The sequence below is a fragment of the Onychostoma macrolepis genome, chromosome 13, assembly GCF_012432095.1.
Source record: "Onychostoma macrolepis isolate SWU-2019 chromosome 13, ASM1243209v1, whole genome shotgun sequence".
In the NCBI taxonomy this organism is placed as follows: domain Eukaryota; kingdom Metazoa; phylum Chordata; class Actinopteri; order Cypriniformes; family Cyprinidae; genus Onychostoma; species Onychostoma macrolepis.
In genome coordinates, this window is record NC_081167.1 from 21321021 (window position 1) to 21343736 (window position 22716).

At 36.9% G+C, this 22716-nt stretch overlaps 1 protein-coding gene across 4 annotated transcripts in view; it reads left to right on the forward strand.

The window, feature by feature from the left end:
• Positions 1–22716, forward strand: part of macrod2 (mono-ADP ribosylhydrolase 2) — a 544600-nt gene that overhangs the window by 17420 nt on the left and 504464 nt on the right. For 3 of the 4 annotated variants that reach the window (XM_058795075.1, XM_058795078.1, XM_058795074.1), the window contains exon 3: positions 2714–2812. The exons of the other annotated variant lie outside the window; for it this stretch is intronic. In XM_058795075.1, coding sequence (XP_058651058.1) covers positions 2714–2812 — 99 coding nt within the window. The remainder of the gene's footprint in view (positions 1–2713; positions 2813–22716) is intronic. 4 annotated transcript variants of the gene reach the window in all.

Consider the following 22716-nt stretch of genomic DNA (forward strand, 5'->3'; position numbering starts at 1 on the left):
CAGAGGAGCCTCTTAAAGAAGTTGTTACAGGTCTGTGAGAGCCAGAAATCTTGCTTGTTTGTAGGTGACCAAATACTTATTTTACCGAGGAATTTACCAATTAATTCTTTAAAAATCCTACAATGTGATTTTCTGGATTTTTTTTTCTCATTTTGTCTCTCATAGTTGAGGTATACCTATGATGAAAATTACAGGCCTCTCTCATCTTTTTAAGTGGGAGAACTTGCACAATTGGTGGCGGACTAAATACTTTTTTGCCCCACTGTATGTATGTGTGTATATATATATATATATAATAATTTTTTTTTTTTTTTTTCAATTTATTCCTCATATGGTCAAGCTGAATTGTCAGCTGCCATTACTTCAGTCTGCATGTCACAAGATCCTTCAGAAAATGGTCACAGATGAAAACAGTTGTGCTGCTTAATATTATTGTGGAAACTGATGCTTTTTTCAGAATTATTTGATTAATAGAAAGTTCAAGGTACAGCATTTAGAAGGATCAGAATCAGAATGAGATGTTTTCGCCAAGTGTTCACAAACACACAGGGAATTTTTTGTGGTTTCCAGGAACTCTGGGTACATGCATACTGTATACATGGGAGAAAGAAAAACATAGAACATTTTAAATAAGTAAAAATAATAATAATAATAATTAAAAAAAATTAACTTGAATTAGATCTAACAGTTTTATTTACAGATGTGTACATGTACTGTGTATATATACGCTCTAAAAAATGCTGGGTTAAAAACATCCATTTATGGGTTATTTGGCAAACCAGCACTGGGTAAATATTGGACAGAACACCTTATTTTAACCCAGCAGGTTGTTTTTTGACATGGTGCTGGGTCAACAAACACACACACACACACACACACACACAAAAACAAACATGTATTTATATGCATGTATGTCAAGTCAGTCTTTTACAGTTGTAAAATCTTCAAAAACATTCAGTAAAGGTTTTAGGACGTGACAGGAGCAGCAAGAGCAGCCAATGGGAGTCTGTGGGATGAAAACTGCTATCAGTAGGCCGTTCCAGTTCATTAAATGACTTACTTATGACTTTTATTTATGTTTGAAGTGTTACATCAAAAACAGCTTTACCTTGTGTACAACCAGATTTATGGCCACTTAGAAAGAATGACACTGTCAGACCGCTACTTGATTGTCTTGACGATATAAAGGCATGGATGTCTCCATCATTTTTTTAAGTTTCAATGAAAACAAGACCGAAGTGATGGTATTTGGTGGGACCACTGGGACCCCTCTGGTTGATTTGGGTGCCCATTCATTGATTTCCCCCATTTTAGCTTCACTTCACTGGCTGCCCGTACATTTTAGGATTCAATTTAAAATTCTTCTATTTGTTTTTAAATCCCTAAATGGGTTTGCCCCACCTTATATTTCTGAGCTGCTACACCCTTACATGCCCACCCGTTCTCTCAGGTCAGCTGATCATCTGTTCCCGAATGTGCCAAAAACAAAGCGTAAGCTTAGAGGGGACTGTGCTTTTGCTGTGGCAGCTCCTAAATTATGGAATGATTTGCCTCTGCCCATTAGTCAGGCCTCTTCATTGTCTTTATTTAAATCGTTTCTTAAAACACAATTTTTTCCCCTGGCCTTTGACACCTGATGTTGATATTTGGTTTATTATTTTATCTTTCTATGGTCTCTTAATGTGATTTATTTGTATTTTATGTCTTATATGAGTTTTATTTTTCTGTACAGCACTTTGGTCCACATCAGTGTTTTTAAGTGCTTTATAAATAAAGTTTGACTGATTGATTGAACCTCATTAACTTTCAACCCATAGCATAGCGCAACCACAGCTGCAACAATGGCGCACTAGATCAGTAGCACGCATATTGTAGTCAGTGGAGTGCACAGAAACTTTGAAACGGGTAACAAGGAAGTCGCGTGCTCGTGCATTCATTTTATATTGACAGTAAAAATTACCCATTACAGAAAAACTACCCAGCACCTGGGTAAAAAATATTAGAAAATTACCCAACAAGCTGAACCCTGCATTTGGGTTTAAAAAAATAATCCCTCGTTTTTTTAGAGTGCACAAAAACTACCCAGCACCTGAGTAAAAATATTACAAATAACCCAATAAAGGACCCAACAGGCTAAACCCAGCATTTGGGTTAAAAAATAAAATAGCCCAGCATTTTTTTTTTTTTAGAGTGCAGCTGTATGAATAAAAATATGTATTTATTGCCTGAGCACTGAATTATAACAAGTCCGTAAATCAGTATGTCAATTATTTAAGGTGGAAATGGCCTGGGGAAAAAACTGTTTTTATACCTAGATGTTCTAGTGCACAGAGATCTGTAGCACATTTGTAAAGTAATTGCTTAAAATTTTTAGAGAAGGTTTTTTTTTTTTTTTCTTCACCCGCAAAATGCACCACAGTGTGACTATGTTCGTCCAATATGCCATGTTTATGACAATGTGTTTTTTTTTTTTTTTTGTGGCCACAGTGTGACGTCACTCTACTGCTTTTCATTTGATATCATCCAGTCCAGTTCCATCTATCAGAAGTTCAATGTTTGTCATTATAGAGCAGTTGTGGGACAGTAGAGTGTTGTAGGACCTTTGATGAACCTGTATTGTTCTGATCAATACAAAAAAAAAGTCAACATGCAATATAAGCTTGAAATAAAAGCTTTTCTGTAAATTAATCTTTGCTTTATCTTTGCCATACAGCTACTGAGGAAGAACAAAAGTCTTTCTCCTTGGCTGACAAAGTGTCTCTGTACAAAGGTGACATCACCACCCTGGAGGTGGATGCCATAGTGAATGCTGGTGAGTTTTGCTGTTTCTGATCAATTGCAGTTTTAAAGATTCATTACCTTAGTAATGCAATTAGTGCACAAGTGTGGCACTGTGATTTTCTTTTTCTTTTTTTTTTTTCTTTTTTAATGCTATGTGTTAATTTGTAGCTTTTCTCCTGCTGGATGTTTTGCATAGTCTAGGATCCACTTTGCATTTGTTGTGCTTGCCTGACCTCTGGTGTTTATAAGTGGTACAGGCATGACTACGTCCCCCCCCCCCCATGTTTTTTACTGATGCATTTTACAGGGCAGATGAGATTTCTGCTTATGTGTATTTAAGTCTGTGCAGTGTGTTTTCTCTCCGCAGTGCATTTTGCTGTTTATTTGTATTTTTTTTTTAATGTACTTTCACAGGATGCTTTTCCTTTTCAGGATGAAACGGGATGCCAGAGAACAAACTTGTAAAACTCATTTTTTCCCCCTTTTGTTTACATGGTGAGATGGTATTATCTATCTCTCTGGCTTGTTTATTGTCTTGTTTTCATGTTACAGTGATATAAAATCAATTGATTTGTTCCTATTATTACCTCTTTAATGTGGGGTCTGTTTTAAATCTGTTCTGAGAGGAAAGGAGTGGTTATATAGTAGACATTCTGCAGAAATAGATATGTGTTAACTGGGTTCCGCTGTGGTGAGAGAGCAGACAGATAACACTGTCATGGTTTACCTCAAATCATGGAAACCTGGTAATAAAGATAGAAAATTGTGGTAACCCGATGTAAGTGCTTACTTAAGCGTTTAGTATGTTTTGTGTGGGAGATTGTCATTGATTAGACATGTTCTTGATTCAAGATGTTTATCTCAGTGCCATTCATTGAGAGGAATAGTTTAACATTCCTGCCTCAGAGAGTGATTGCGGTTCATGTCCGAATCTGCTGTCTGTTTGACAAGAGCATCCGTGAAATGTGATTTTTGCTGGACCGTTGAATCTCTAACAACAAATGGAAACTCTTAACAGCTGTGTTGTGCTCTGCTTACAACATGTACAAAAATGTGTTTGTGAATGATTGAGGTGTTTTGTTTATCTCAGTGTAGTTCAGGCATTATGCAGTCTAATTGAAGTAACGATGCCTATGAGCTTTGGGATATTTAGACGAATCTAAACCTTCTGTTGAGTTTACTGCTGTTCTGTGAGCCATGAACCTTGCAAACTAGTAGATTCATTATCACTGGAGCTTGTCTGAGTTTCACATTTCCGTAATGTGTATTTACTCTCACATACTAGGTTATTTCTACAGTTTTGATGTAGTACTGCAGGCTGATACAGCAAAATATGACATGATTTTCAGTAAACAATAAATGTATATTTTAATGTTTCATTCTGGTGTGTGTGTGTGTGTGTGTGTGTGTGTGTGTGTGTGTGTGTGTGTGTGTGTGTATATATATATATATATATATATATATATATATATATATATATATATATATATATATATATATATATATATATATATATATATATATATATATATATATATATATATATATATATATATATATATATATATATTTATATTATAAAGAGTTCAGATGCAAAAGCCTCTAAATGCCATCTGAAATTGTCTTCTAAAATGATTTTTTTTTTTTATCAGGCTCCTATATTTATGTTCAGTTATTTCACTTTAATTGCGTAGAAAAGCACCTATACATTGCTATTAGAGAAGAATTACTGAACCTAAACATGGCAGCCTAATAAAAATGCTCATTTTAGAAGAAAATTTCAGATGGCATTTAGAGGCTTTTGCATCTGAACTCTTCATAATATTCAATTTCATACACCCACTTATACATGCATACATATACACATAAAAACTGACCTGTTGGAACAGTATTTATGCTATAAATACTCCTGGCACCTCGAGAATTCTTATTAACAGATGAAAGGGGCATTTTCCTTCTTTGCATCGTAAAGTTTTTGTTTACAAGACAACTTCCCCTCTGAAACTTTCTGCAAGGTTGCTGTAAGGTCAGTCAGCAAAGAAAACAGGATATAAGAGAACAGGCCAAATGGTACTCCGGTCTAATCTCGGTGTCTGACGCAATCATACCGATGTGAAACTGCAACAGTAAGCAAAATGAATAAAATTAATCACATGTTCAAGTGCACTGTGGTTGAGCTTCTCTCAGTGCTCATTTCAACAAGGTTGTTGGCGCATTCGTCACATCAGTGGTTGCATAAAAATAATGTGAAACCATTTTGTAGGGTTTGTGGCATTGAATTGGGAAAGTAATTGGTTTAAAGGCTTCAGAGTATGATGGAGACGACTTATGCGGACGGGTGGCTGTTCATCCATCAAAGGCCAGTGGCTCAGGCCAGGAAAGTAATCGCATTATTGCAACAGTGCTTTGGACCGATTCTTAAAGCCCCATTTGTTCCAGTGTTTTTAAGTTTAGATTCCTGGAATGATGTTTCCAACTCGAAGCTATAATATGATGATAAGAACAATCGGAAAGCATCTCTGTGATTTGCAGATAACTGTCTTTTTGTTTCCAGTAGTCCTGCTGAAAATGTAAACAGCATCATACTCTTAGGAAAAAGAAAACAGTTGCTCATGTAAAATGTGCTGTGATTTTGTAATCATAAGTCTTTTTATTCTGCTCAGTGGATTTCGATTCAATTTAAATCCCGCTCTATATATATTTTTTTTTCTTGTTGAATATCTAGCCTATTTTCACTCAGAAATATGTCAGGTTACATGGCAAAATGGCTTGTAAACACTTTCTCTTTAGTCCATCCAACTAACTATTGCATTTGACCGGAAAAGTGGGATCTGGCATGAATTGAGCTGCTTGTGTGGCAGACATTTTGCTTATCTTCATTTTGTCGTCAGTGTAAATCTCACTATCCATGTCCTTCCCTTCTAAACAATCGTTGCTTGTGTCCAAAATCACATACTCTCTGTAAAGGTACTTGTTTTGAGTAAGGAATTAAGACCATTTGTGACCATTTAAAAAAAATTCTACATAGTATGAATGTGTGTAATGTAAATGTAATATGGATGTACTACATTGGCCATGTTGTTATTGTCATGTGACCTACCAGCATCAGTTGTGTTACACGTAATGCCTTTCCTGTGGCCTCATGGGATAGTGAAGGATGCACACTTTAGAATCATTTGGATATGAATACTGTGAATTTGGACATGCTACTCTTTTCACATACTGTGATCACCTATGTTATAGTAGGGAAGTATGCAATTTGAATGCAGCCATTCTTTAGAAGAAACAGGTGGATGAAGGAATGACTCTTCCAATCCCTTTGAGATTTCATAAATCTGTTGGCAGTTGTACTGATTACCAATTTCTTCCTTGAGGAGGCGAGTTGCATCATCTAATGGATTTGGTTTCTTTTTGAACATCTTACATGTTGGAAAGAAAGACAATCACCCTCCCCAAAAAACTCCCAGCTGAGTCAAAATCAGCTTTCCCCCGCATTTAGTCTGACTCTTGTTTTTTTTTTTTTTATTCTTCTCAGTGTGTTGGTTTATAGGTAATCACAGTTATTTTCCTGCACTTAGTAGTCCAACGAACCTCAATGAGCCTAATTTCCGTTGTCCTCACACATACAACAGCCTTCTGTTTGTCTCCTGGCCCTCACAGAAAAAAACACGTCATAAAAAATCAGAGGAAGGAGTGAAATTGAGTGATTATCATGGTTATTCTTTTAATCGTGCAGAGAGGTTGACGCAAGAGCCGCCCTGCCATCATAAACTGTTTTTTTTTTTTTTCCCGACTATAATAGTTTTTACTCCTCTGTGGTGCTTTTATTGCGCGTTGCGTTGAGGAATATTACTGTAATAAAGAAACCTCTTGAGGCTTCTGCTCAAAAGGCCTTTTTCAGATCATGTAATATTATTATATTCCATAACTTGAGTTTGAGGACATTATTGGTGACACAAAGTGAAAAGGATTCATTCATTTGCCGTTAATGTTCTCTCTGTATTAGCAAGGTGTGGCAGCTGTCATGCATAATTTTTATATAATGTTCATTTTCATTTATTAACCAGAAAAGCATGGAAAAATATCACCATACAATTTTAAAGACATACAACAGCTTTAGGTTGTTCTTCACTGGAAAAAAAAAAAAAGATTAAATAGCTTCACAGTGGGAGAACTGTTCCAAATGAGACCAAGGGGTGATTGCAGAATCTGTGTATATATTGTATACCAAGATTTTGTGGTCCAGGGTCTCACATTACTATGAATGGTAGAAACTACAATGGGCAATATGGTGGAATAATGAATGCCTTCTGAATGAAAGAGCCAATTGATCAATTATCCTGATATTGCAACTAGGGTTGGGTATCGTTTGGTTTTTTTCGATACTGGTGCCAAATTGATACTTTTAAAATGGTTCCATGCCTGAGCCGATACTTATAAAATAAATAAATAAATAAATAAATAACTCAAAAAAGGATAGATTGGTCATTGGCACTATAAACTCATGATGTCGGTTTCATTCATACTGGAAGCCAGAGGGCGCCCTCGTACAGAAAATCCACATATCCAGTCACAGAAGTAACGGAACTCATGATGCTCCAGGAAATCCCTTATGTCACACCTAAGAACGCGTGGAAAACGCTAGGCGTGCTGCTTTAATATGTTTAATGCCCCTTAATGTGTATTTTTCATTGTAAGTTTATTTCCAGTAGCCTGCTTTGTACAATACATTCAAATGTAAATATGCATTTTTTTTTTTTGTTGTTGTTGCATAGATTTGACAGTTCAGCTTATCAGATGTAATTATAAAATAATAGAGACTATGCAGAGGCCATAGCCAAAAAAAATAAGAAAAGAAAAGAAAAATGAAACGTTTTAATCAAAAGTGCCACTACTAACTGACACTTGCCTATGCGAAATTACATAAAAATATAAACTGTCATGAGAAAACTCCACAAACCATTATAAAGTGATGTCTACTATTCTAACGTGCTTTATGAAACTTGCACCAACCATGCAGAAGTTATTTGTTGTACAAAAAATGAATTTAGCGACGCAATAAATCGTTTACTTGACCGCAACATGCTGTTAATTAAATCAATATCGTTCTGCCGTTAAGTGCGTGTGTCACACAATCTACATTATGCAGCGGCACCCAGCGGCAGGCGTCAGTCACTACCGAAGGTGCGACATGCACCCCGACAATGTCCGTGACACAAGACGCAGTCCATTGACATATCACAGGTTTTAGTGACACATGCCACTCTCCACTGGCACATGCCACTGAAAACCGGAAGTGTCACTGAGCATAGTGGCATGTGCCAATGGCATCTGTGCGTCAGATGTCATGTCACTTAATGTTAAAACTGCTGCTGACAGAAGATATAAATATATATATTTTTTTTTTGAATGATAAAACAAAGACAATAAACACTTGACTGCGACAATGAGTAGTTCATCTGTGTTATTCAAGCCATCTCTGGTATTTTCATAACAATTAAGTATATTTATAATCCATTGCTAATCGATGTATTCTTTTTACAGTAATCTATGGAACAAATTTTCTGCCTCATTTTGTGACAAAACGCTACACCAGATCACAAAAGGAAGCATTTGACTGGGGTTGTGGAGTAAAAAGGTTATAATGTTATCTTTTGTTGGACTACAGGTTTAGAAATGTGAATAACAGGGGAAGTTTAGCTTCAGGCATTTTAATTTAAGCATGTTTAGCTTAGCTAGTTAACGGAAGGCTATCGGCTGCAGTCAGAGCAAGTGTAATTAAGTGCTCTTATTTCCCAAGTTGTGCTTTTAAGTCGGAATGTGAAAACAACACGCACACTCACGTTACTACAAAGATTTGTATTATTAGAGCTTTCTGTCTTGTGTTGACGTGCATTTTTTCAGTCGGGAAATTATTTTTCACGTGCAGTGCCAGTGATGATGCTTCTTACATCTGTTTCGGATAACCAGAGGACAAATATTTCAATCGATCGCTCAGGCATGACACCGAAATCTGCGTTCTGATTCGGTTCTAGTACCGGTTACATAGGTACCGGTGCCATATCGGTACCGGGTTTTCGGTACCCAACCCTAATTGCAACTGCCTTTAGAAACTCTGGTTCCCATAGAAACAGTCAATTGGGCCAATCTGAATTGTGCTCAAATAGAGTTTAAAAAAAATGTATTTATGGGACAGTTCATGTCAGATTTTTATTTAAAATATTATTTATATGTGAGATTTTCAGTCAGTGTTTGAGGTTTCAGTATTTCCACTTTCAATCAGATTATACTTTAAAGATTAGGCCAACCGATCAGTATCTGGTTCTAGAGAATTCCCCCTTGAGATGGTTTTGTTGTCTTCACATCCATTTGAGTTACTGAAAACAAACAAAAAAATTTAATCCAGCAATATTAGTTAATAAAGTGTGCTGGTTTTACACTCAAGCCCTGTAGAGTTTGCATTGGAAATGTCAGGCAGCATGAAATTAAATGGCAACAGTAATTAATTCTGGGCGGCTTCATGCTGCATGCTGAGAGAGGTGAGGCTGTAAGCATGTTAAATGGGTTTTTAAATCACTCTCTGGATGGCCAATTATTTTTTCATAGAAAATAAATTTCTTGTCATAGCTGCTAATTGAAATAGCAACTGACATCAGGGTCGTGATAGGTGCAGAAATTTTAATTGCTCTCCCTTTCTTGTTTTCACACAAGGTGTCGGTTCGCGAAGCAAGCAAAACAAACACAGAATAAAAAAATGGTGAAGTCTGACGGGGTGGTCAGATGGTGAAGCTGTTAAATATAGCGTTGAAACTTATGCCAAAAATATCTGTCTGGCAAAAAATGAGAACAAGCAGGGAACTTAAAACTTAAAACTAAAAATAAATATGCAAAAAAAAAAAAAAAGTAAAGCCAAACTTGAGTTGTGTGAAGCATACGGTTGAGTGCTCCAGCATTTGAAGATGTTGTGCAGGCTTTGTGCTGAGGAGAGGAGAGTGTCGTTTTGTAATTATGGGAGCTCTTCAGAAAGGAACGGAAAGCTGTGTCTTTTGCCCTGTAGCGTGGTGAGACTCAGCCACAGATGAATGCAGTAATGGAGTATAATGCACTCTGCACATTAAATGTTCTATGAGTCATAAAGCTTAATGGAGAGCACTTGCATGTTTAACCGAAGACGGGCCTCAGCTCTTTTGTAATTGACATTTGAAAGTGGGAAAAGAGCGCTCCTTATCAACACGACTTGCAAATGGGGGGAAAGAAGGGCCAGTGTGCGCTCTGTCATCATCAAAAAAAGGACCCCAAGATGTAAATCTTAGCTTATGTTGCTAAAAGCATTAGAGGCATCTTTTGATAAGACAAAGTAAATTCACATTCATTTTCTATCTCTTCGATTAATGTATTCATCTTGACATATCTTTTAGAGGGTAATGACCAGGCACATGGAACCTGTACCTGTAGAACTCTTGACGTTCACAAAGTGCTACACATTTGGCTTCAGTTTCAGATACCAGTAAATAAGGCTTTGCAGTAATAATATTAGTTTTACATCTTTTAATGACATCAGGAACTGAATAAAACCTTTTACTATTTTAGTCCACTAAATATTTAATGTGAAATATTATTGCAGTATTTTACACTTTATTTATTTTTTTTTTTTATCAAACCATGATTATTTGATTAGAAAGTTCAGAAGAACAGCATTTTTTAAAGAGGAATCTTTTATAACATTTATAAATGTTTTTGTCACTTGATTAATTGAAAGTGCTCTTGCTGTGTAAAAGTATTAATTTCTTTTTTTCATTTTTTTTTTTTTTGGTCATTAAGATATATACATTTATTTTAGTTTGAACTGATTCACAGAAACTAATTAAATTTGCACATTTTAAACATTGTTTTGCTACTGTAATGACTATTAATGGGTTAGTTAACCCAAAAATGAAAATTCTGTCATTAATTTTGTGAACACACATGAACAACTGAAACTGAAGAGAAGAAAGTTATTTTTGTTTTCTTTGTGCACAAAAAGTGTTCTCGTAGCTTCATAAAATTTAAGGTTGAACCACTGATGTCAAATGGACTATTTTAACGAAGTCCTTACAACCTTTCAGGGCCTTAAACATGGTATATGCATTGCTGTCTATGTAGGGTCTGAAAGCTCTCGGATTTCGTCAAAAATATTGTAAATTATGTTCCTAAAATGAACAAAGGTCTTATGGGTTTGGACTGACATGACGACAGCGAGTAATTAATGACAGGATTTTCATTTTTGGGTGGACTATCCCTTTAAAACCGTCTCTCTCTCTCTCTGAATTCTCTTATTTTTCATTTGGAGGGATCACAAAATTACTTGTGTTCTTTTAAGATATGCTTTTTTGGAAATGTAATAACCACATAAAACATAAATTAATCATTGTGGTATTCACAATGTTGCTTATTTTCTGTTGCCAGCAAAATCACTGCAAATCTATTTTAATATATTCGATACATCAGCCAGTACCAAAAGTAGTGTTGTGGTCTGAGTTCAACTTAACACATTTACCATGTTTAAAACTTTATTACTATGCATAAATCAGCCCATACAGCCATTACTGCTATTGCTGGTGCCACTATGTGAACAATGGTGGCATTAGTGATGGCAGCAATGGTTGTCCTCCTAGCCCAGATGGAAAACTTTGGTCAGGCTTGAAGTCTTCTCGACTCACAGTAAAACATGTCTTGCAGAAGTTCAGTAACAGCAGTCCTTGTTTCAAGGATGTTTTTCTTTGATGTCTGTGATTGTTTTAGGGCAAGAGAGTCTGGGCAATTTGAAGACTTCAAGGCTAAGTCATTTTCAGCAGTATTGATTCTGCAGTGATGTGAGCAAGAGAAAGAGTGTGTGTTTGAGAGTTCTTGCTGCATTGAGGTGGTGGGGGGAGTGTTTGTGCCTGTGTGTGTTTGACCGGATGAAGAAGGGAAGCGAGGTGAACATTTTGGTCTGGTATTTCTGGTCAAGGCTTTGGCACTTAATAAAATCAGTTTTTGATAAAGTGCCTTACTGACCTCCGCTCTCAAGTTTATATTGATTACAGACCCTCTAAAACGCACACACTTACTGACAAGAGTTCAGATCCAAGTCCACAGTTCAGGCTGGACAGTAGCAAGTGAGTTGATGTGCAAACTTGTGGTTGTTGCAATGTTGCATCAGGAATGAAAATCGATGGCTGCTGCCCATGGCAGTTGCTGCTCTAATGAACAGTGAAATAACTGTGATGAGTGAGTGTGTGTGTGTGTGACCGCAGAACTGAATTCACTTTTAAAAAGCCCTGTTGATACTGTCAGCATGATGGGATTCAGGCTCGGGGCTTTCTGTAATACTACATGCGCACATTCTCTCCCTTCCCCTTTTTTCCCCAGATTTGCATTGCTGATTGCAAATGGAAATGAAACTGACCTCAATTTTGAAACTGTCTCGCACTCTTGTAGATTTGTGGCTTGACCTTTGAAAGCAAAAGTGCAGGGGTTTTCTCAGGTGTTTTCAGGATCCTTTAGGAGGCTTAGTCTTTTTGTCTAAGATTTGAATGTCACAATGTTGCACATGCTAAATAGCTGTCACTGTGCAAACTGATTTTTTACTTGCACTCTGTGTAATTTAAAACAGGAGGGAATGTGGATTGTAAGATCCTCCCAAACATCAGCAATGGTTCGCCTTTCCTCTTCCACAGCGTATTCTCTGAATGGACCAGTCAATTCAAAAGCTGATCGTGAATCTGTTTATCGAGATAAAGTAATATTGTGAATCTTTCTTCCTTTCTTTTGAAAGGTAGTGTATCATGGTTTCCCCAAAATATTAAATTCTTATGTTATATAATTACCTCTGAATTTGATATTTGCATGATTAATTGGTGGAAATATTGGATTTACCAGAGAGAAAAAGAGCATTATTTTAGCCAGCGCAATTTGATTTCGATGGATGCATTTTTTTTTTTTTTATAATACAGTGGGGTATTTATTTTTATTTATTTATTTTTTATTCTTTTCAGTTTAGATATTAAATAATTTTTAGGATTTTGAAATGCAAAATGTAAAAGTGAAACAACCTAAACACTCGGGAATTCTGAACATTATGTTTATTTTTTATCTTATGACTGTAGTGTAGTTTGTAAAGTGTAAGTATCACTAGTGGTCTCAGATGTTTGGATCCCGCAGCGTGTTTCCAGCATCTCTACAAAACTGCATTCTCAGTCTGAGTGTGTCAAATGCTAATGAATCAAAGATTCTTTCTCTCTTGAGCACTTCACTGGAGCTGCTGGGCAGTTTGACATCTCGGCCTAAAGGGGGCACTGTGCATCCACGAGAAACCTGACCCTGAGTGCAACCTGAGAAAACGGCTCAGACCTCTCATGCAAACTGCCAGTGCTCATCTCTGTTGTTTTGACCAATTCCACAGCGCTTGTTTGGATAGCTGCTTGTATTCCAGGGATGTCGCGGTTGTGACGGATGGCTCTCGTCTTACTTTATTCTCAGGTTACTGAGATGAGAGGAAGTTTCGGTTCTGTATATTTGTACACGTGGGCAGTTGCAGACATGCAGTTGGTTTTCAGGGAAGATAAAATAAAATTTAAACCATTTTGAAGAGAAGGGAAAATAAGATCTCTTCAGATCTAAGAGAAAACAAAGCATCAATCAAAACATGTAGAATCAATTGTGGTTTTTAGTGGTTTGGTGAGTGGGAACATGCACAAGCAAAGAGAAAAACATGTCAAAATAAGCATAGAGCGATGATATATGCACTGCCTCTCGACAGCATCCCATTCCCTTTCGTAGAAACTAATTTTCCCTGAAGTTAGTTCGGTCCAGCCACCTGCTGGCAGCCCGTTGTCTGCTTTGCTGCGAATTTCCCCAGACGCGATTTTCCCCCCCCCCCCCCATGTCTTCCTCATTTTTCCAGCCGTTTTGTCGATTTTTATGACTAAACGTTAGTTTTTCAGACATTCATTGAAGTATGTCTTTCGAGTTACCAGCGCAAGACTCTGGGAAACTGTATGCCTTAGCAAAAATGCTTATTAGGTGCTTGGTTACATGCCCACGGTGGGAATATTTGCAGTAATGGCCCCTCTGAACATTTTCATAATGGGCCGTTCAGCGCTCCACAAATACAGATTTCAGAAAGCATGTGCTGTTTTTGAAGGAGGTTGTTTGCCGAGCGGAGGGCTCTCTTCCTCTCTTTGAAAAAGACATGTCGGTTAATGTCGAGTTACGCCTTCCAGTAATACCCCTAAGCCTGGGATACAATTGGATTTTCTCCCCCCCTTCTCCATAAAGGACCTCTCCCAATATTTGGTGCTCATTTCATAACACTCAGTCATTCCCTCTGCGCACTCTGCTTTGTAATCAGCCTGAGAATTTTTGATCTGTTGCCCGTTTGCTTGTCTTGTCTGTAGTTGTGCGGAGCCTTTTGCAAAGTGAGCCGTTTTACACAGAAGCCCCTTGAAGGGCCTGCAATGAATTCTGGGATAAATGCAGTTGAATTGAGCTTTAATTAACAGCCCATAATTATAAAACACTCAGCGCTGAGCAGCATTAATGGGTGGAATTTAGACTTGATGTTTAAATTGAAATGCGGCTGCACTTTCCTCACGTTAGCACGTAACTTTATCTGCGCTTCTGTGCGCGATTGCAGATCAAATGGTGGTATGAGGAAATTGATTTTGATGGTGGTGTAGTTGTCCTGCACTTTAACAGATGAAATTGAATGGATCTCTGCTTCATGGCAGTTCTCTCGTTCTCCTTCATCTGTATGCTAATGCCAGACGAATGGCGTTTGTTAGGAAATGAGTTTCAATTGACTTGACAGGAGTTATATTATTGTTCTCATTGCACAACTGCATAAGCCAGCCCCACTTTTCGGCTTAGCACAGTGAAGTTTAATGCTGTTATGGGCAGATAGCATTTCAAAAGCCTTCATGTGATTTCTGACTAATAATTCTTTGTAATCAAATCCAGGAAGTGCTGCATGAAAGCAGGTTGGAAAGCATGTATAAGCACATGATGACAGGGTCTCAACAGGCTCTTTACTCTAGGTATACAGATCTCTGTTGGTAACAACAGCGGTGATGTTTGATGTTGTTGGTGGAATTATGATCTTTGAGTATTGCTAGCTTCTAATGCAAACCTTGGTGTTTTTTTTGTTTGTTTGTTTTTTAATCTGCTTAACTGCAAATATATGTGGGTTGTTCTTGAATTAATGGAACTTTTCTGTCCCTTAGGATGATTTTAAAGAGAAATGCTATAAAAGTATAGATTTTTTTTAAATGACTTAAATTGCTGTTTTTTTTAGAAGGTTGGAAAGTTAATTTTTAATAATAATATTTTGAATTATTGCTGTCCACAAAATTGCAATCTTTACCATAAAGTCAAGCACTTTACAAAATTTAAAAACTTTCCAACCCATACTTGAGGAAATCAGAAGTCAAATGTTATTTAATTAAGAGTTTATTTGGTGATCTGAGAGTATAATTTCCAAATAGCACATTATTTGAGAATTTTAATTCAGAATCGATCTATTTCTTTTTTCTTTGCTTTCACATTACGACATTCGAAAGTTGGTAAAAGGCCATGATCAGATCCTCATTCTAGAATAAATTTTTTCACACATTTTTCAGGCTTTCAAGGCATCAAAAATGATCCCTGACCAGTGATGGGAATAACGGCGTTACTAACGGCATATTTTTTTTCAGTAACGAGTAATCAAACGAATTAATGTTTCCCCCGTTACAATGCCGTTACCGTTACTGACAATAAAATGTGGCGTTACTATATTATATTATTAGAATTTAATTTTTCAGTTCATCTGAATGGATGCGCAGTGTAGCTGTATTTGACGTACCATAAACTCTAGTGTGAAGGCGCACGACTCGCCGTCGCTTTCTCTCACATACACGCACGAAAACAAAGATACAGAGCAAGAGAGTCTTTCATAACATGCAGAAGTGACGCGCTACATGTAAATGATATTCTTTGTTGTATTTTCCTGTCAAAATAACGGAGTTCCTTTTGGAATTCTTCGGCTTTTAAGAACTGCCGGTTTCTCTGGTAGTGGGCGGAACTAATGCGCAAACGACAATCTCATTGGCTGGCGCTCACCTATTATCGTCCCTGTTTTGATTTCAGCAAATCAATTCGAGCAAATGCAGACTACGTGATTAATATTCATGAACCCAGCAGTTTATTAATCCTTAGTGCGTTTTATATTGACAAATATGCAGTCATACTTGGTTATTCTAATTACTAAAGTTCTATCATCATATAATATTAAATTATCATATTATATTATAATGCTTGACTGACTGATACTAAGTGTCAGTAGATAAATAGTGTAGATTAATGTACAATGTTTTATAATAATAATTTATTCTTTTTAGTGTCCATTTCATTAATTTAACACATTTAATATTGGGAGCATCCAAAGTTATTTGACATTTGAACTTTTTTTTTTAAAAGTAACGCAATAGTTACTTTCCCTGGTAATTAGTTACTTTTATAATGATGTAACTCAGTTACTAACTCAGTTACTATTTGTGAGAAGTAACTAGTAACTATAACTAATTACTTTATTAAAGTAACGTGTCCAACACCGTCCCTGACAATATACATGAAAGTGTAAAACATACATTCAATTCTTTATTAGCATTTCAAAATGCTTCAACACCCCCTCCTGTCAATTTTAAGTTAAACAATGTATTAATAACTTAACCATTTTGATGCAGTTTGCTACTTTTATATATGTAGTGTAACATACTGACACATTTACTTACACACACTCAGTTTTGTTGTTATGCATCAAGGAGCGATAGAGACAAGACAGAGAGAGCTAAGAGGAAAGCATTGGTTGTCTTGGATACAATGGGCAATGTCTGTTTTGTGTTCTGGAAACACTGTTCTGCTGTTTATTGGTTTTCTCAACTGGCCCTTCATTGAACCCTCTGATAACACATGGCTTAATATCCTCTTCAAGTGGTAATTGTGGGTTTTTTGCCAGGCAAAAGATCCAATAATTGAATTCCCTTAAATTGTTTCAGTGTCTAATTTTTATCACCTGGTTTGATTGGCTACTTTTTAAATGAATATTAATCCCAGGGTCTTTGTAAACAGGCTTGATCACGTCCATTAAGTGGCCCTGTTTTAAATAAGATGGAGCCAGTGTAAAGTCTCCGGAGCACAGGGTCACGTAGAGGAGATGCAGAAATGCTGTTCATTTGCAGCATTTGCTGGATAAGTTTGTCAGAAGCACAATTCAGAAGTTGTGACCTTACACAAACTGCATTTGTTTAACCTCCTCAGGCTTTTCGGCACATAATGGGATGATTGCTGCTGCCATTACCGTGATGAAATGGCCAAATAAGTGACTTAAGCGTGGCCTCATAAGCGGCAAAGCTTGTCGGCGTGCTGTTTTGTTGCCCTTTGATGGCATGGTTGGCAAGCCCACCCGTCAGATTAAGATTGCCATTGTGACATGAACATGAAGTCTTATAAGTACCGCCGAATTATAAAAAAAATAATAAAAAATGTCCAATGCTCACATGTTTTGACATGCTGTGAGACACAAAGGAACGTAGTACTGTCTTGCAGCAGATTTCTAGTGACTTTTTTTTTTCCTTCTTTTTTTAAACAAGGGGAGACAGGAGCTATAAACCTGGCAAGACTACTGCAGATCAAACAACTTTTTTTTATTTTTTTTTTATTTTTTATTTTTGTACTTTGGCTTTAATGCAGCGTTCTCAAGTCAACAATGGCATCAGATTATAAAATCACAATTTCAGCTATGTAGTCGATGATGGTGCTAGAACGTTACTGATGGGATTACAGGGATATGTAAAAAAAAAAAAAAAAAAAAAGGCGGGAAGGACTGTCATGAAGGATAAATACTACATGTTGGATAATTACTCGAGATAAATGCAAATAATTATGCAAATTCTGTGTAAAGATGCAAAATCATCACATGCTGCCTCGTTTCCTGTCAGCTCATTGTAAGCAGTAGCCAAAACTAATAGCCCTGTTTGTTTTGAGAAAATGTCTGGCAGTAGGGCAAACAATTAGTTTGACAGAGAGGGGAAAGAACTTGTAATCAGAGCAGATGAAGATTATCCTGAAAAATGGATTGAAATAAAAGGGCCAATATGGTGAATTAGTGTGGTTTGATTTTTTTATTAAATATATATTCTGGGGTCTCTGTGAATGTACTTGAGTGGTACTGTCATGAATGCGTAGTAGAGACTGACACGGAAGAGTAGAATTGTTGAATAGAGTCGTTATTTTAGTTTTCTTTGCACACAAAATGTATTCTCATAGCTTCATAACATTGTGGTTGGACCACTGCTGTCACATGGACTATTTTAATGATGTCCTTACTGCCCTTCTGGGCCTTGAACCTGGTTCAAGTTGTGTTGCTGTCTATGCAGGGTCAGAAAGCTCTTGGATTTCATCAAAAATAGCTGTGTCCCAAAGATGAATGACGATCTTACGGGTTTGGAGCGAGTAATTTATGACAGAATTTTCATTTTTGGGTGAACTATCCCTTTAAAGTACCCGTGATTTTGTGAACTAAAAAAGGTTTGTGAAAATAGTCTAATGATGCTGTCTGTGGAAAAGGCCCGTTTATTATGAATATTTGACATCATACGCTGAACATTAATTTATAATTTCATATTTTTCCACCATTTTATATTTAGATCATGACATCTTAACGTGATCAGAATCGTAATTTCTTAGTAAATGCATTCATGCCACCTCTGTTTAGCATTAAACCTTGTAAACATGACTTTTTGTTCCATATACAGAATGCTGCTTCATTTTAAACATAGTAAACGTTAAACAGCTGGTCCATTATTATCGCAGCACAAACCATAAGTTGATCAGAACCCTGAGGTGCATTGAGTAGAAGTGTTTGTGTTGAATAACTTAACAGTCAATTAGAAAACCAGCTTCACTGATCACACACTGACCAATATATATCCCTATTGCTGATACCAACTTTCTGGGATTGTTTAGCTTCAAGCCTTTTATCTCCATAGCTAAGACTGAATGTCACAGCGTTAATTATCTCCAGTCATCTCCTGAGTTAAACATGCCATGAAACATCAGAGGCTTCATTCTTAACAACCCAACAGATACTCTCAAATGTCTCAACTCTAATGAAACAGCAAGCAGACTTGCACATTCCTTAACGCACGCTCTCTCTCTTTCTCTGTCTCTCTTTCAGTCCTATTCTCTGTCTCTCTAGCTTTCTCAACAATCCTTCCGGCAAGCAGGTGTTGATTGATTTGAAAGAATGTCATTCGCCGTTTTAATGTGAGAGCGAAAAAAGGAGGAGGGAACAGAGAAAGAGACTGAATAAATGTCTGAGGCATTTTTGCCGTTTGGTGGTGTTTTTTTCTTTTTTTTTTTTTTTCTTTCTTTCTTCATCATGGATTCTGTTACTCTGACAAACAGGAAGACAAGGTGTCTTTGCCTCGTAGGGAAAATGTATTTATAGTGCTATTCTCAGAACTGCACCAGCAGTCACGGCAAATAGCAGAAACAAGAACAGCAAAAGGAGGTGTTGTTTCCAGTCAGGAGAACTTAATTGCATGTTTGTCGTGTCCACTCACAGTCTAATATCTTGCGTAAAACCGCTCTTTAACCGGTGCTCATGCTGATTGAAGTGGTTTGCTTTAATGATTAATTAACATAGCGTTAAGTATACACAGGTGAATGGTTTAACAGGAAGTGACAAGGCTACTAAGTGCCGCCCTGTCATCTTGACACACGTATGAAGCGTTACTTGTCTTGTCTTATTTCTGTTCTCCACTCTCACCCCGTTTCTGCCTACGCCTCCGCATTGCTCTTTACAAGGAACCTTGCTCAGAGCACTCGCTGTTCACATCTGTACGGCAACAACTCCGGCAGAACGAGCCCTGAATGTGAGTGTCTGAGTGATGACAGTGGCCGAAGGGCTGCCAAGTGGACGGTTTAATTGAAAGCGAAGCTGTGATGCATTGGTAGTGAATAGACAGCAACGTGTGATCAAGAAGCAGGGGGAAATAATTCCTCTGAGTAATTTACACTGGCTAAGAACAGGCCCTATTGTAGAAAGCCTATGTCACGTCTGCTTTTTTGCAACATCAGTTAGCAGCGAGTGGTAAACATGGAATAATTGCTTGAGGTCACTTCTGCTTTTAAAGGCCACAATATGCCTTCACCTAACATGAGTGCAGGGCTCTAAGGACGGTGTGGGCACACACAAATGTGTGGCACAGTAAAATGGGAGCCATTTGTAGGTTCCGGGAAAAGTGTATACACCGTGACTCTCTGGTTTTTAAAAAATTGTGCTGTTTGAGCATCTCATCCAGCCCACCACATTAACACTGGCAATTCCATTTGGTAGCGCTTAAGTTAGTTTCACTAATCTTACATATTTGCATTTTTATTTGTTTATCTGTTTTTTGTCGTGGCACTAAAGGTTCAGCGGAGGCGGACATGGAGTTCTATAATACCTGGAGAAAACAATCCGTTATTCCCATTCATCTCAGTGGCAGCCCCGCAGGCACACAAACTGGATGCTGGCATCTTTGTTTCATGGCCACTCAGTAGAAACATTTTTTTGAGTCAATCACCTAGGCTGTAAATGCCATGTGATTGATCACTCTTTACTGGAACCCTTTGCAGCAGATATGAAAAATGGGAATTTTTTTTTTTGTACTTGTGTAAAAACCTGGCTGCATTTGAATAGCCGTCAAGAAGTTATTTTTCCTAGGCATTTCCCAGGAAACCTCACTGAATGAGTGTACTGCGCATATTCTCTATAACCATGCATTTGTGCGGACAATGGAAGCTTTATATGCTATCTTTTTTTTTTTTTAGTTTTCAATTCACACAGAGCATCCTGATACATCTTTATTCAATTAAAGCCAGGTCAATATTTTTTACAATGCATCCCTTCAAGAGTTGGTCAAAAACTCCAACCACAATAACTTTTTATGTGGACACATTGTCTACTTTTTAACCAACTTTTTGTGACCATAAGCTATTATTTTTCACATTTTGTGCAGTTACTCTGCTCCAAATCATGCAAAAAAGCCCCCAAAACAACTCTCTTGCACATTTAAACCCAAAACATTGTATAAAGTTTCAGAAAAATGACATGTTCTCCTAAACTTGGCAAAATCAGACTTTGAGAAGCAGTCCTTTCGCTCTGGAAGAGATGAGTGTCAGCTATCTCCAAGGGTTTGTAATGCCGAGCGCATTGCAGAGAGGATTTCTGAATGGAATTGACTGACACCATCACACTGCCTTGTCTCCAGAGTCTCATCAATGTCAGGCACAGCAGCAGACCTGCCTGTCATCTCTGATATAGAAGCTGTCATTTGCTGTAAATCGAGCACTTGGCCCGGGCCGGCGGTTGGCCCTACGGAGATGTTAAAAAAAGCACAAACTAAACAAAATGGAGGATGGCTGTAGGTCAGAAGCAGACAGGACTGCTCCCTGTTGACTATCAGTCTTTCAGTTACGAGAGTCAAACCTCACAAACTCATAAACACCAGCTGCTATTTCAATTACAGTGTTCTGCTGTGCAATTTTAACATGGATCAACAGACTGCTGTTACTGTTTGCCAAGTGAATTTTGGATACAGTGGGAAGTGAATTCCTTTTTAAGTTTAGATTTTTTTTTTTGGAGGCTCTTTGCTGTTGTCTCCCTCATGGTTTCCAGACTCTGTGATGGTTTTCATTTGGCATTGCAAAAGTCTAGCTAACATTGAAATGAAAACTACAACCTTTTTTTTATTATTTTATTTTTTTTACATGCAGAGCTAGCCTATATTGTTTAGTCAAGCAGGATTATCATGTTTGAAACTGATAGTTACAAGTATGAAGTCTGATGTTGAATGTTACAATTTATTATAGAATAGTCAATATATGCAAGCATGTGTCTACACATGGGGTCCAAAATTGACACTTGTCATGTGCCAAAAGTTAAAATGTACTTTGGCAAGAATTACTCACCAGTTGGCTAATAATGTTATCAACTGCAATGTAATGGATGCTTTAAATGAAATGATAAGAATTATAGTCTAACTGTAGCTTTTTTCGCCCACCCCCCCAAAAATAAAACATGATTTGTGCATCTTTTGGAAAATGTATCGTCATAAGTTTATCTAGGATGCCTGTTTTTTTTTTCTTTTCTTTTTTCTTCTTTTTTTCTGTCTTTCCAGACCTGTGTGATTTAATTATCCTTAAATTAAGCAAACAAAATAAAAAATATGAAGAACAAAATCAAGTTTTTGTTACTGGTGCACTTTTACTGAGAGACTAAGACTTTGTATATGATGCCACGAGTGACATGCTCTCTTTTAATAAATGTGCAGGAAAATAACTGAATAATTCAACATACCAAAAATATTTTAAATTAAAAATAATGAAAAAAGAAAATTCCAGGCATAAATGTTTTACTCTTACCTTTCCATAAAAAATATTTTGAATTCTCTGCCAATCATTTGTTCACAAGTTGGGCTAATGAAGTACTTTTTTAAATTCTTTGTATTTTTTTTTTTTTTTTTTTAAATTTATTAATTTATTTTTTTGCACAATGTGTATTTGCATAGGCACCAATTTATGTTTCCCAACCTCCATAACACCCCCTCCCTTTTATTGAAAGCGCAAATACTTTAGCAACCAAATATAATTGGAGTAGCAAATAATATGGGCTCATTACTCCGTGTTAAGCAAGGCCTATACTTGGTGTTCATTTTCCACCCCGTGATGGTGCACTTGATGAAGAATTCAGTTTGCAAACAGAAACACAAACTTTTAAAAATTTGTATTAAAATTCTGAATAGATTATAAATAGCCTAGAAAGCACACAAAGAGCACTTCCTTTATAATCACTAAAAAACTTGCCTTTGGATTAGTTCATCTCAATCTCAT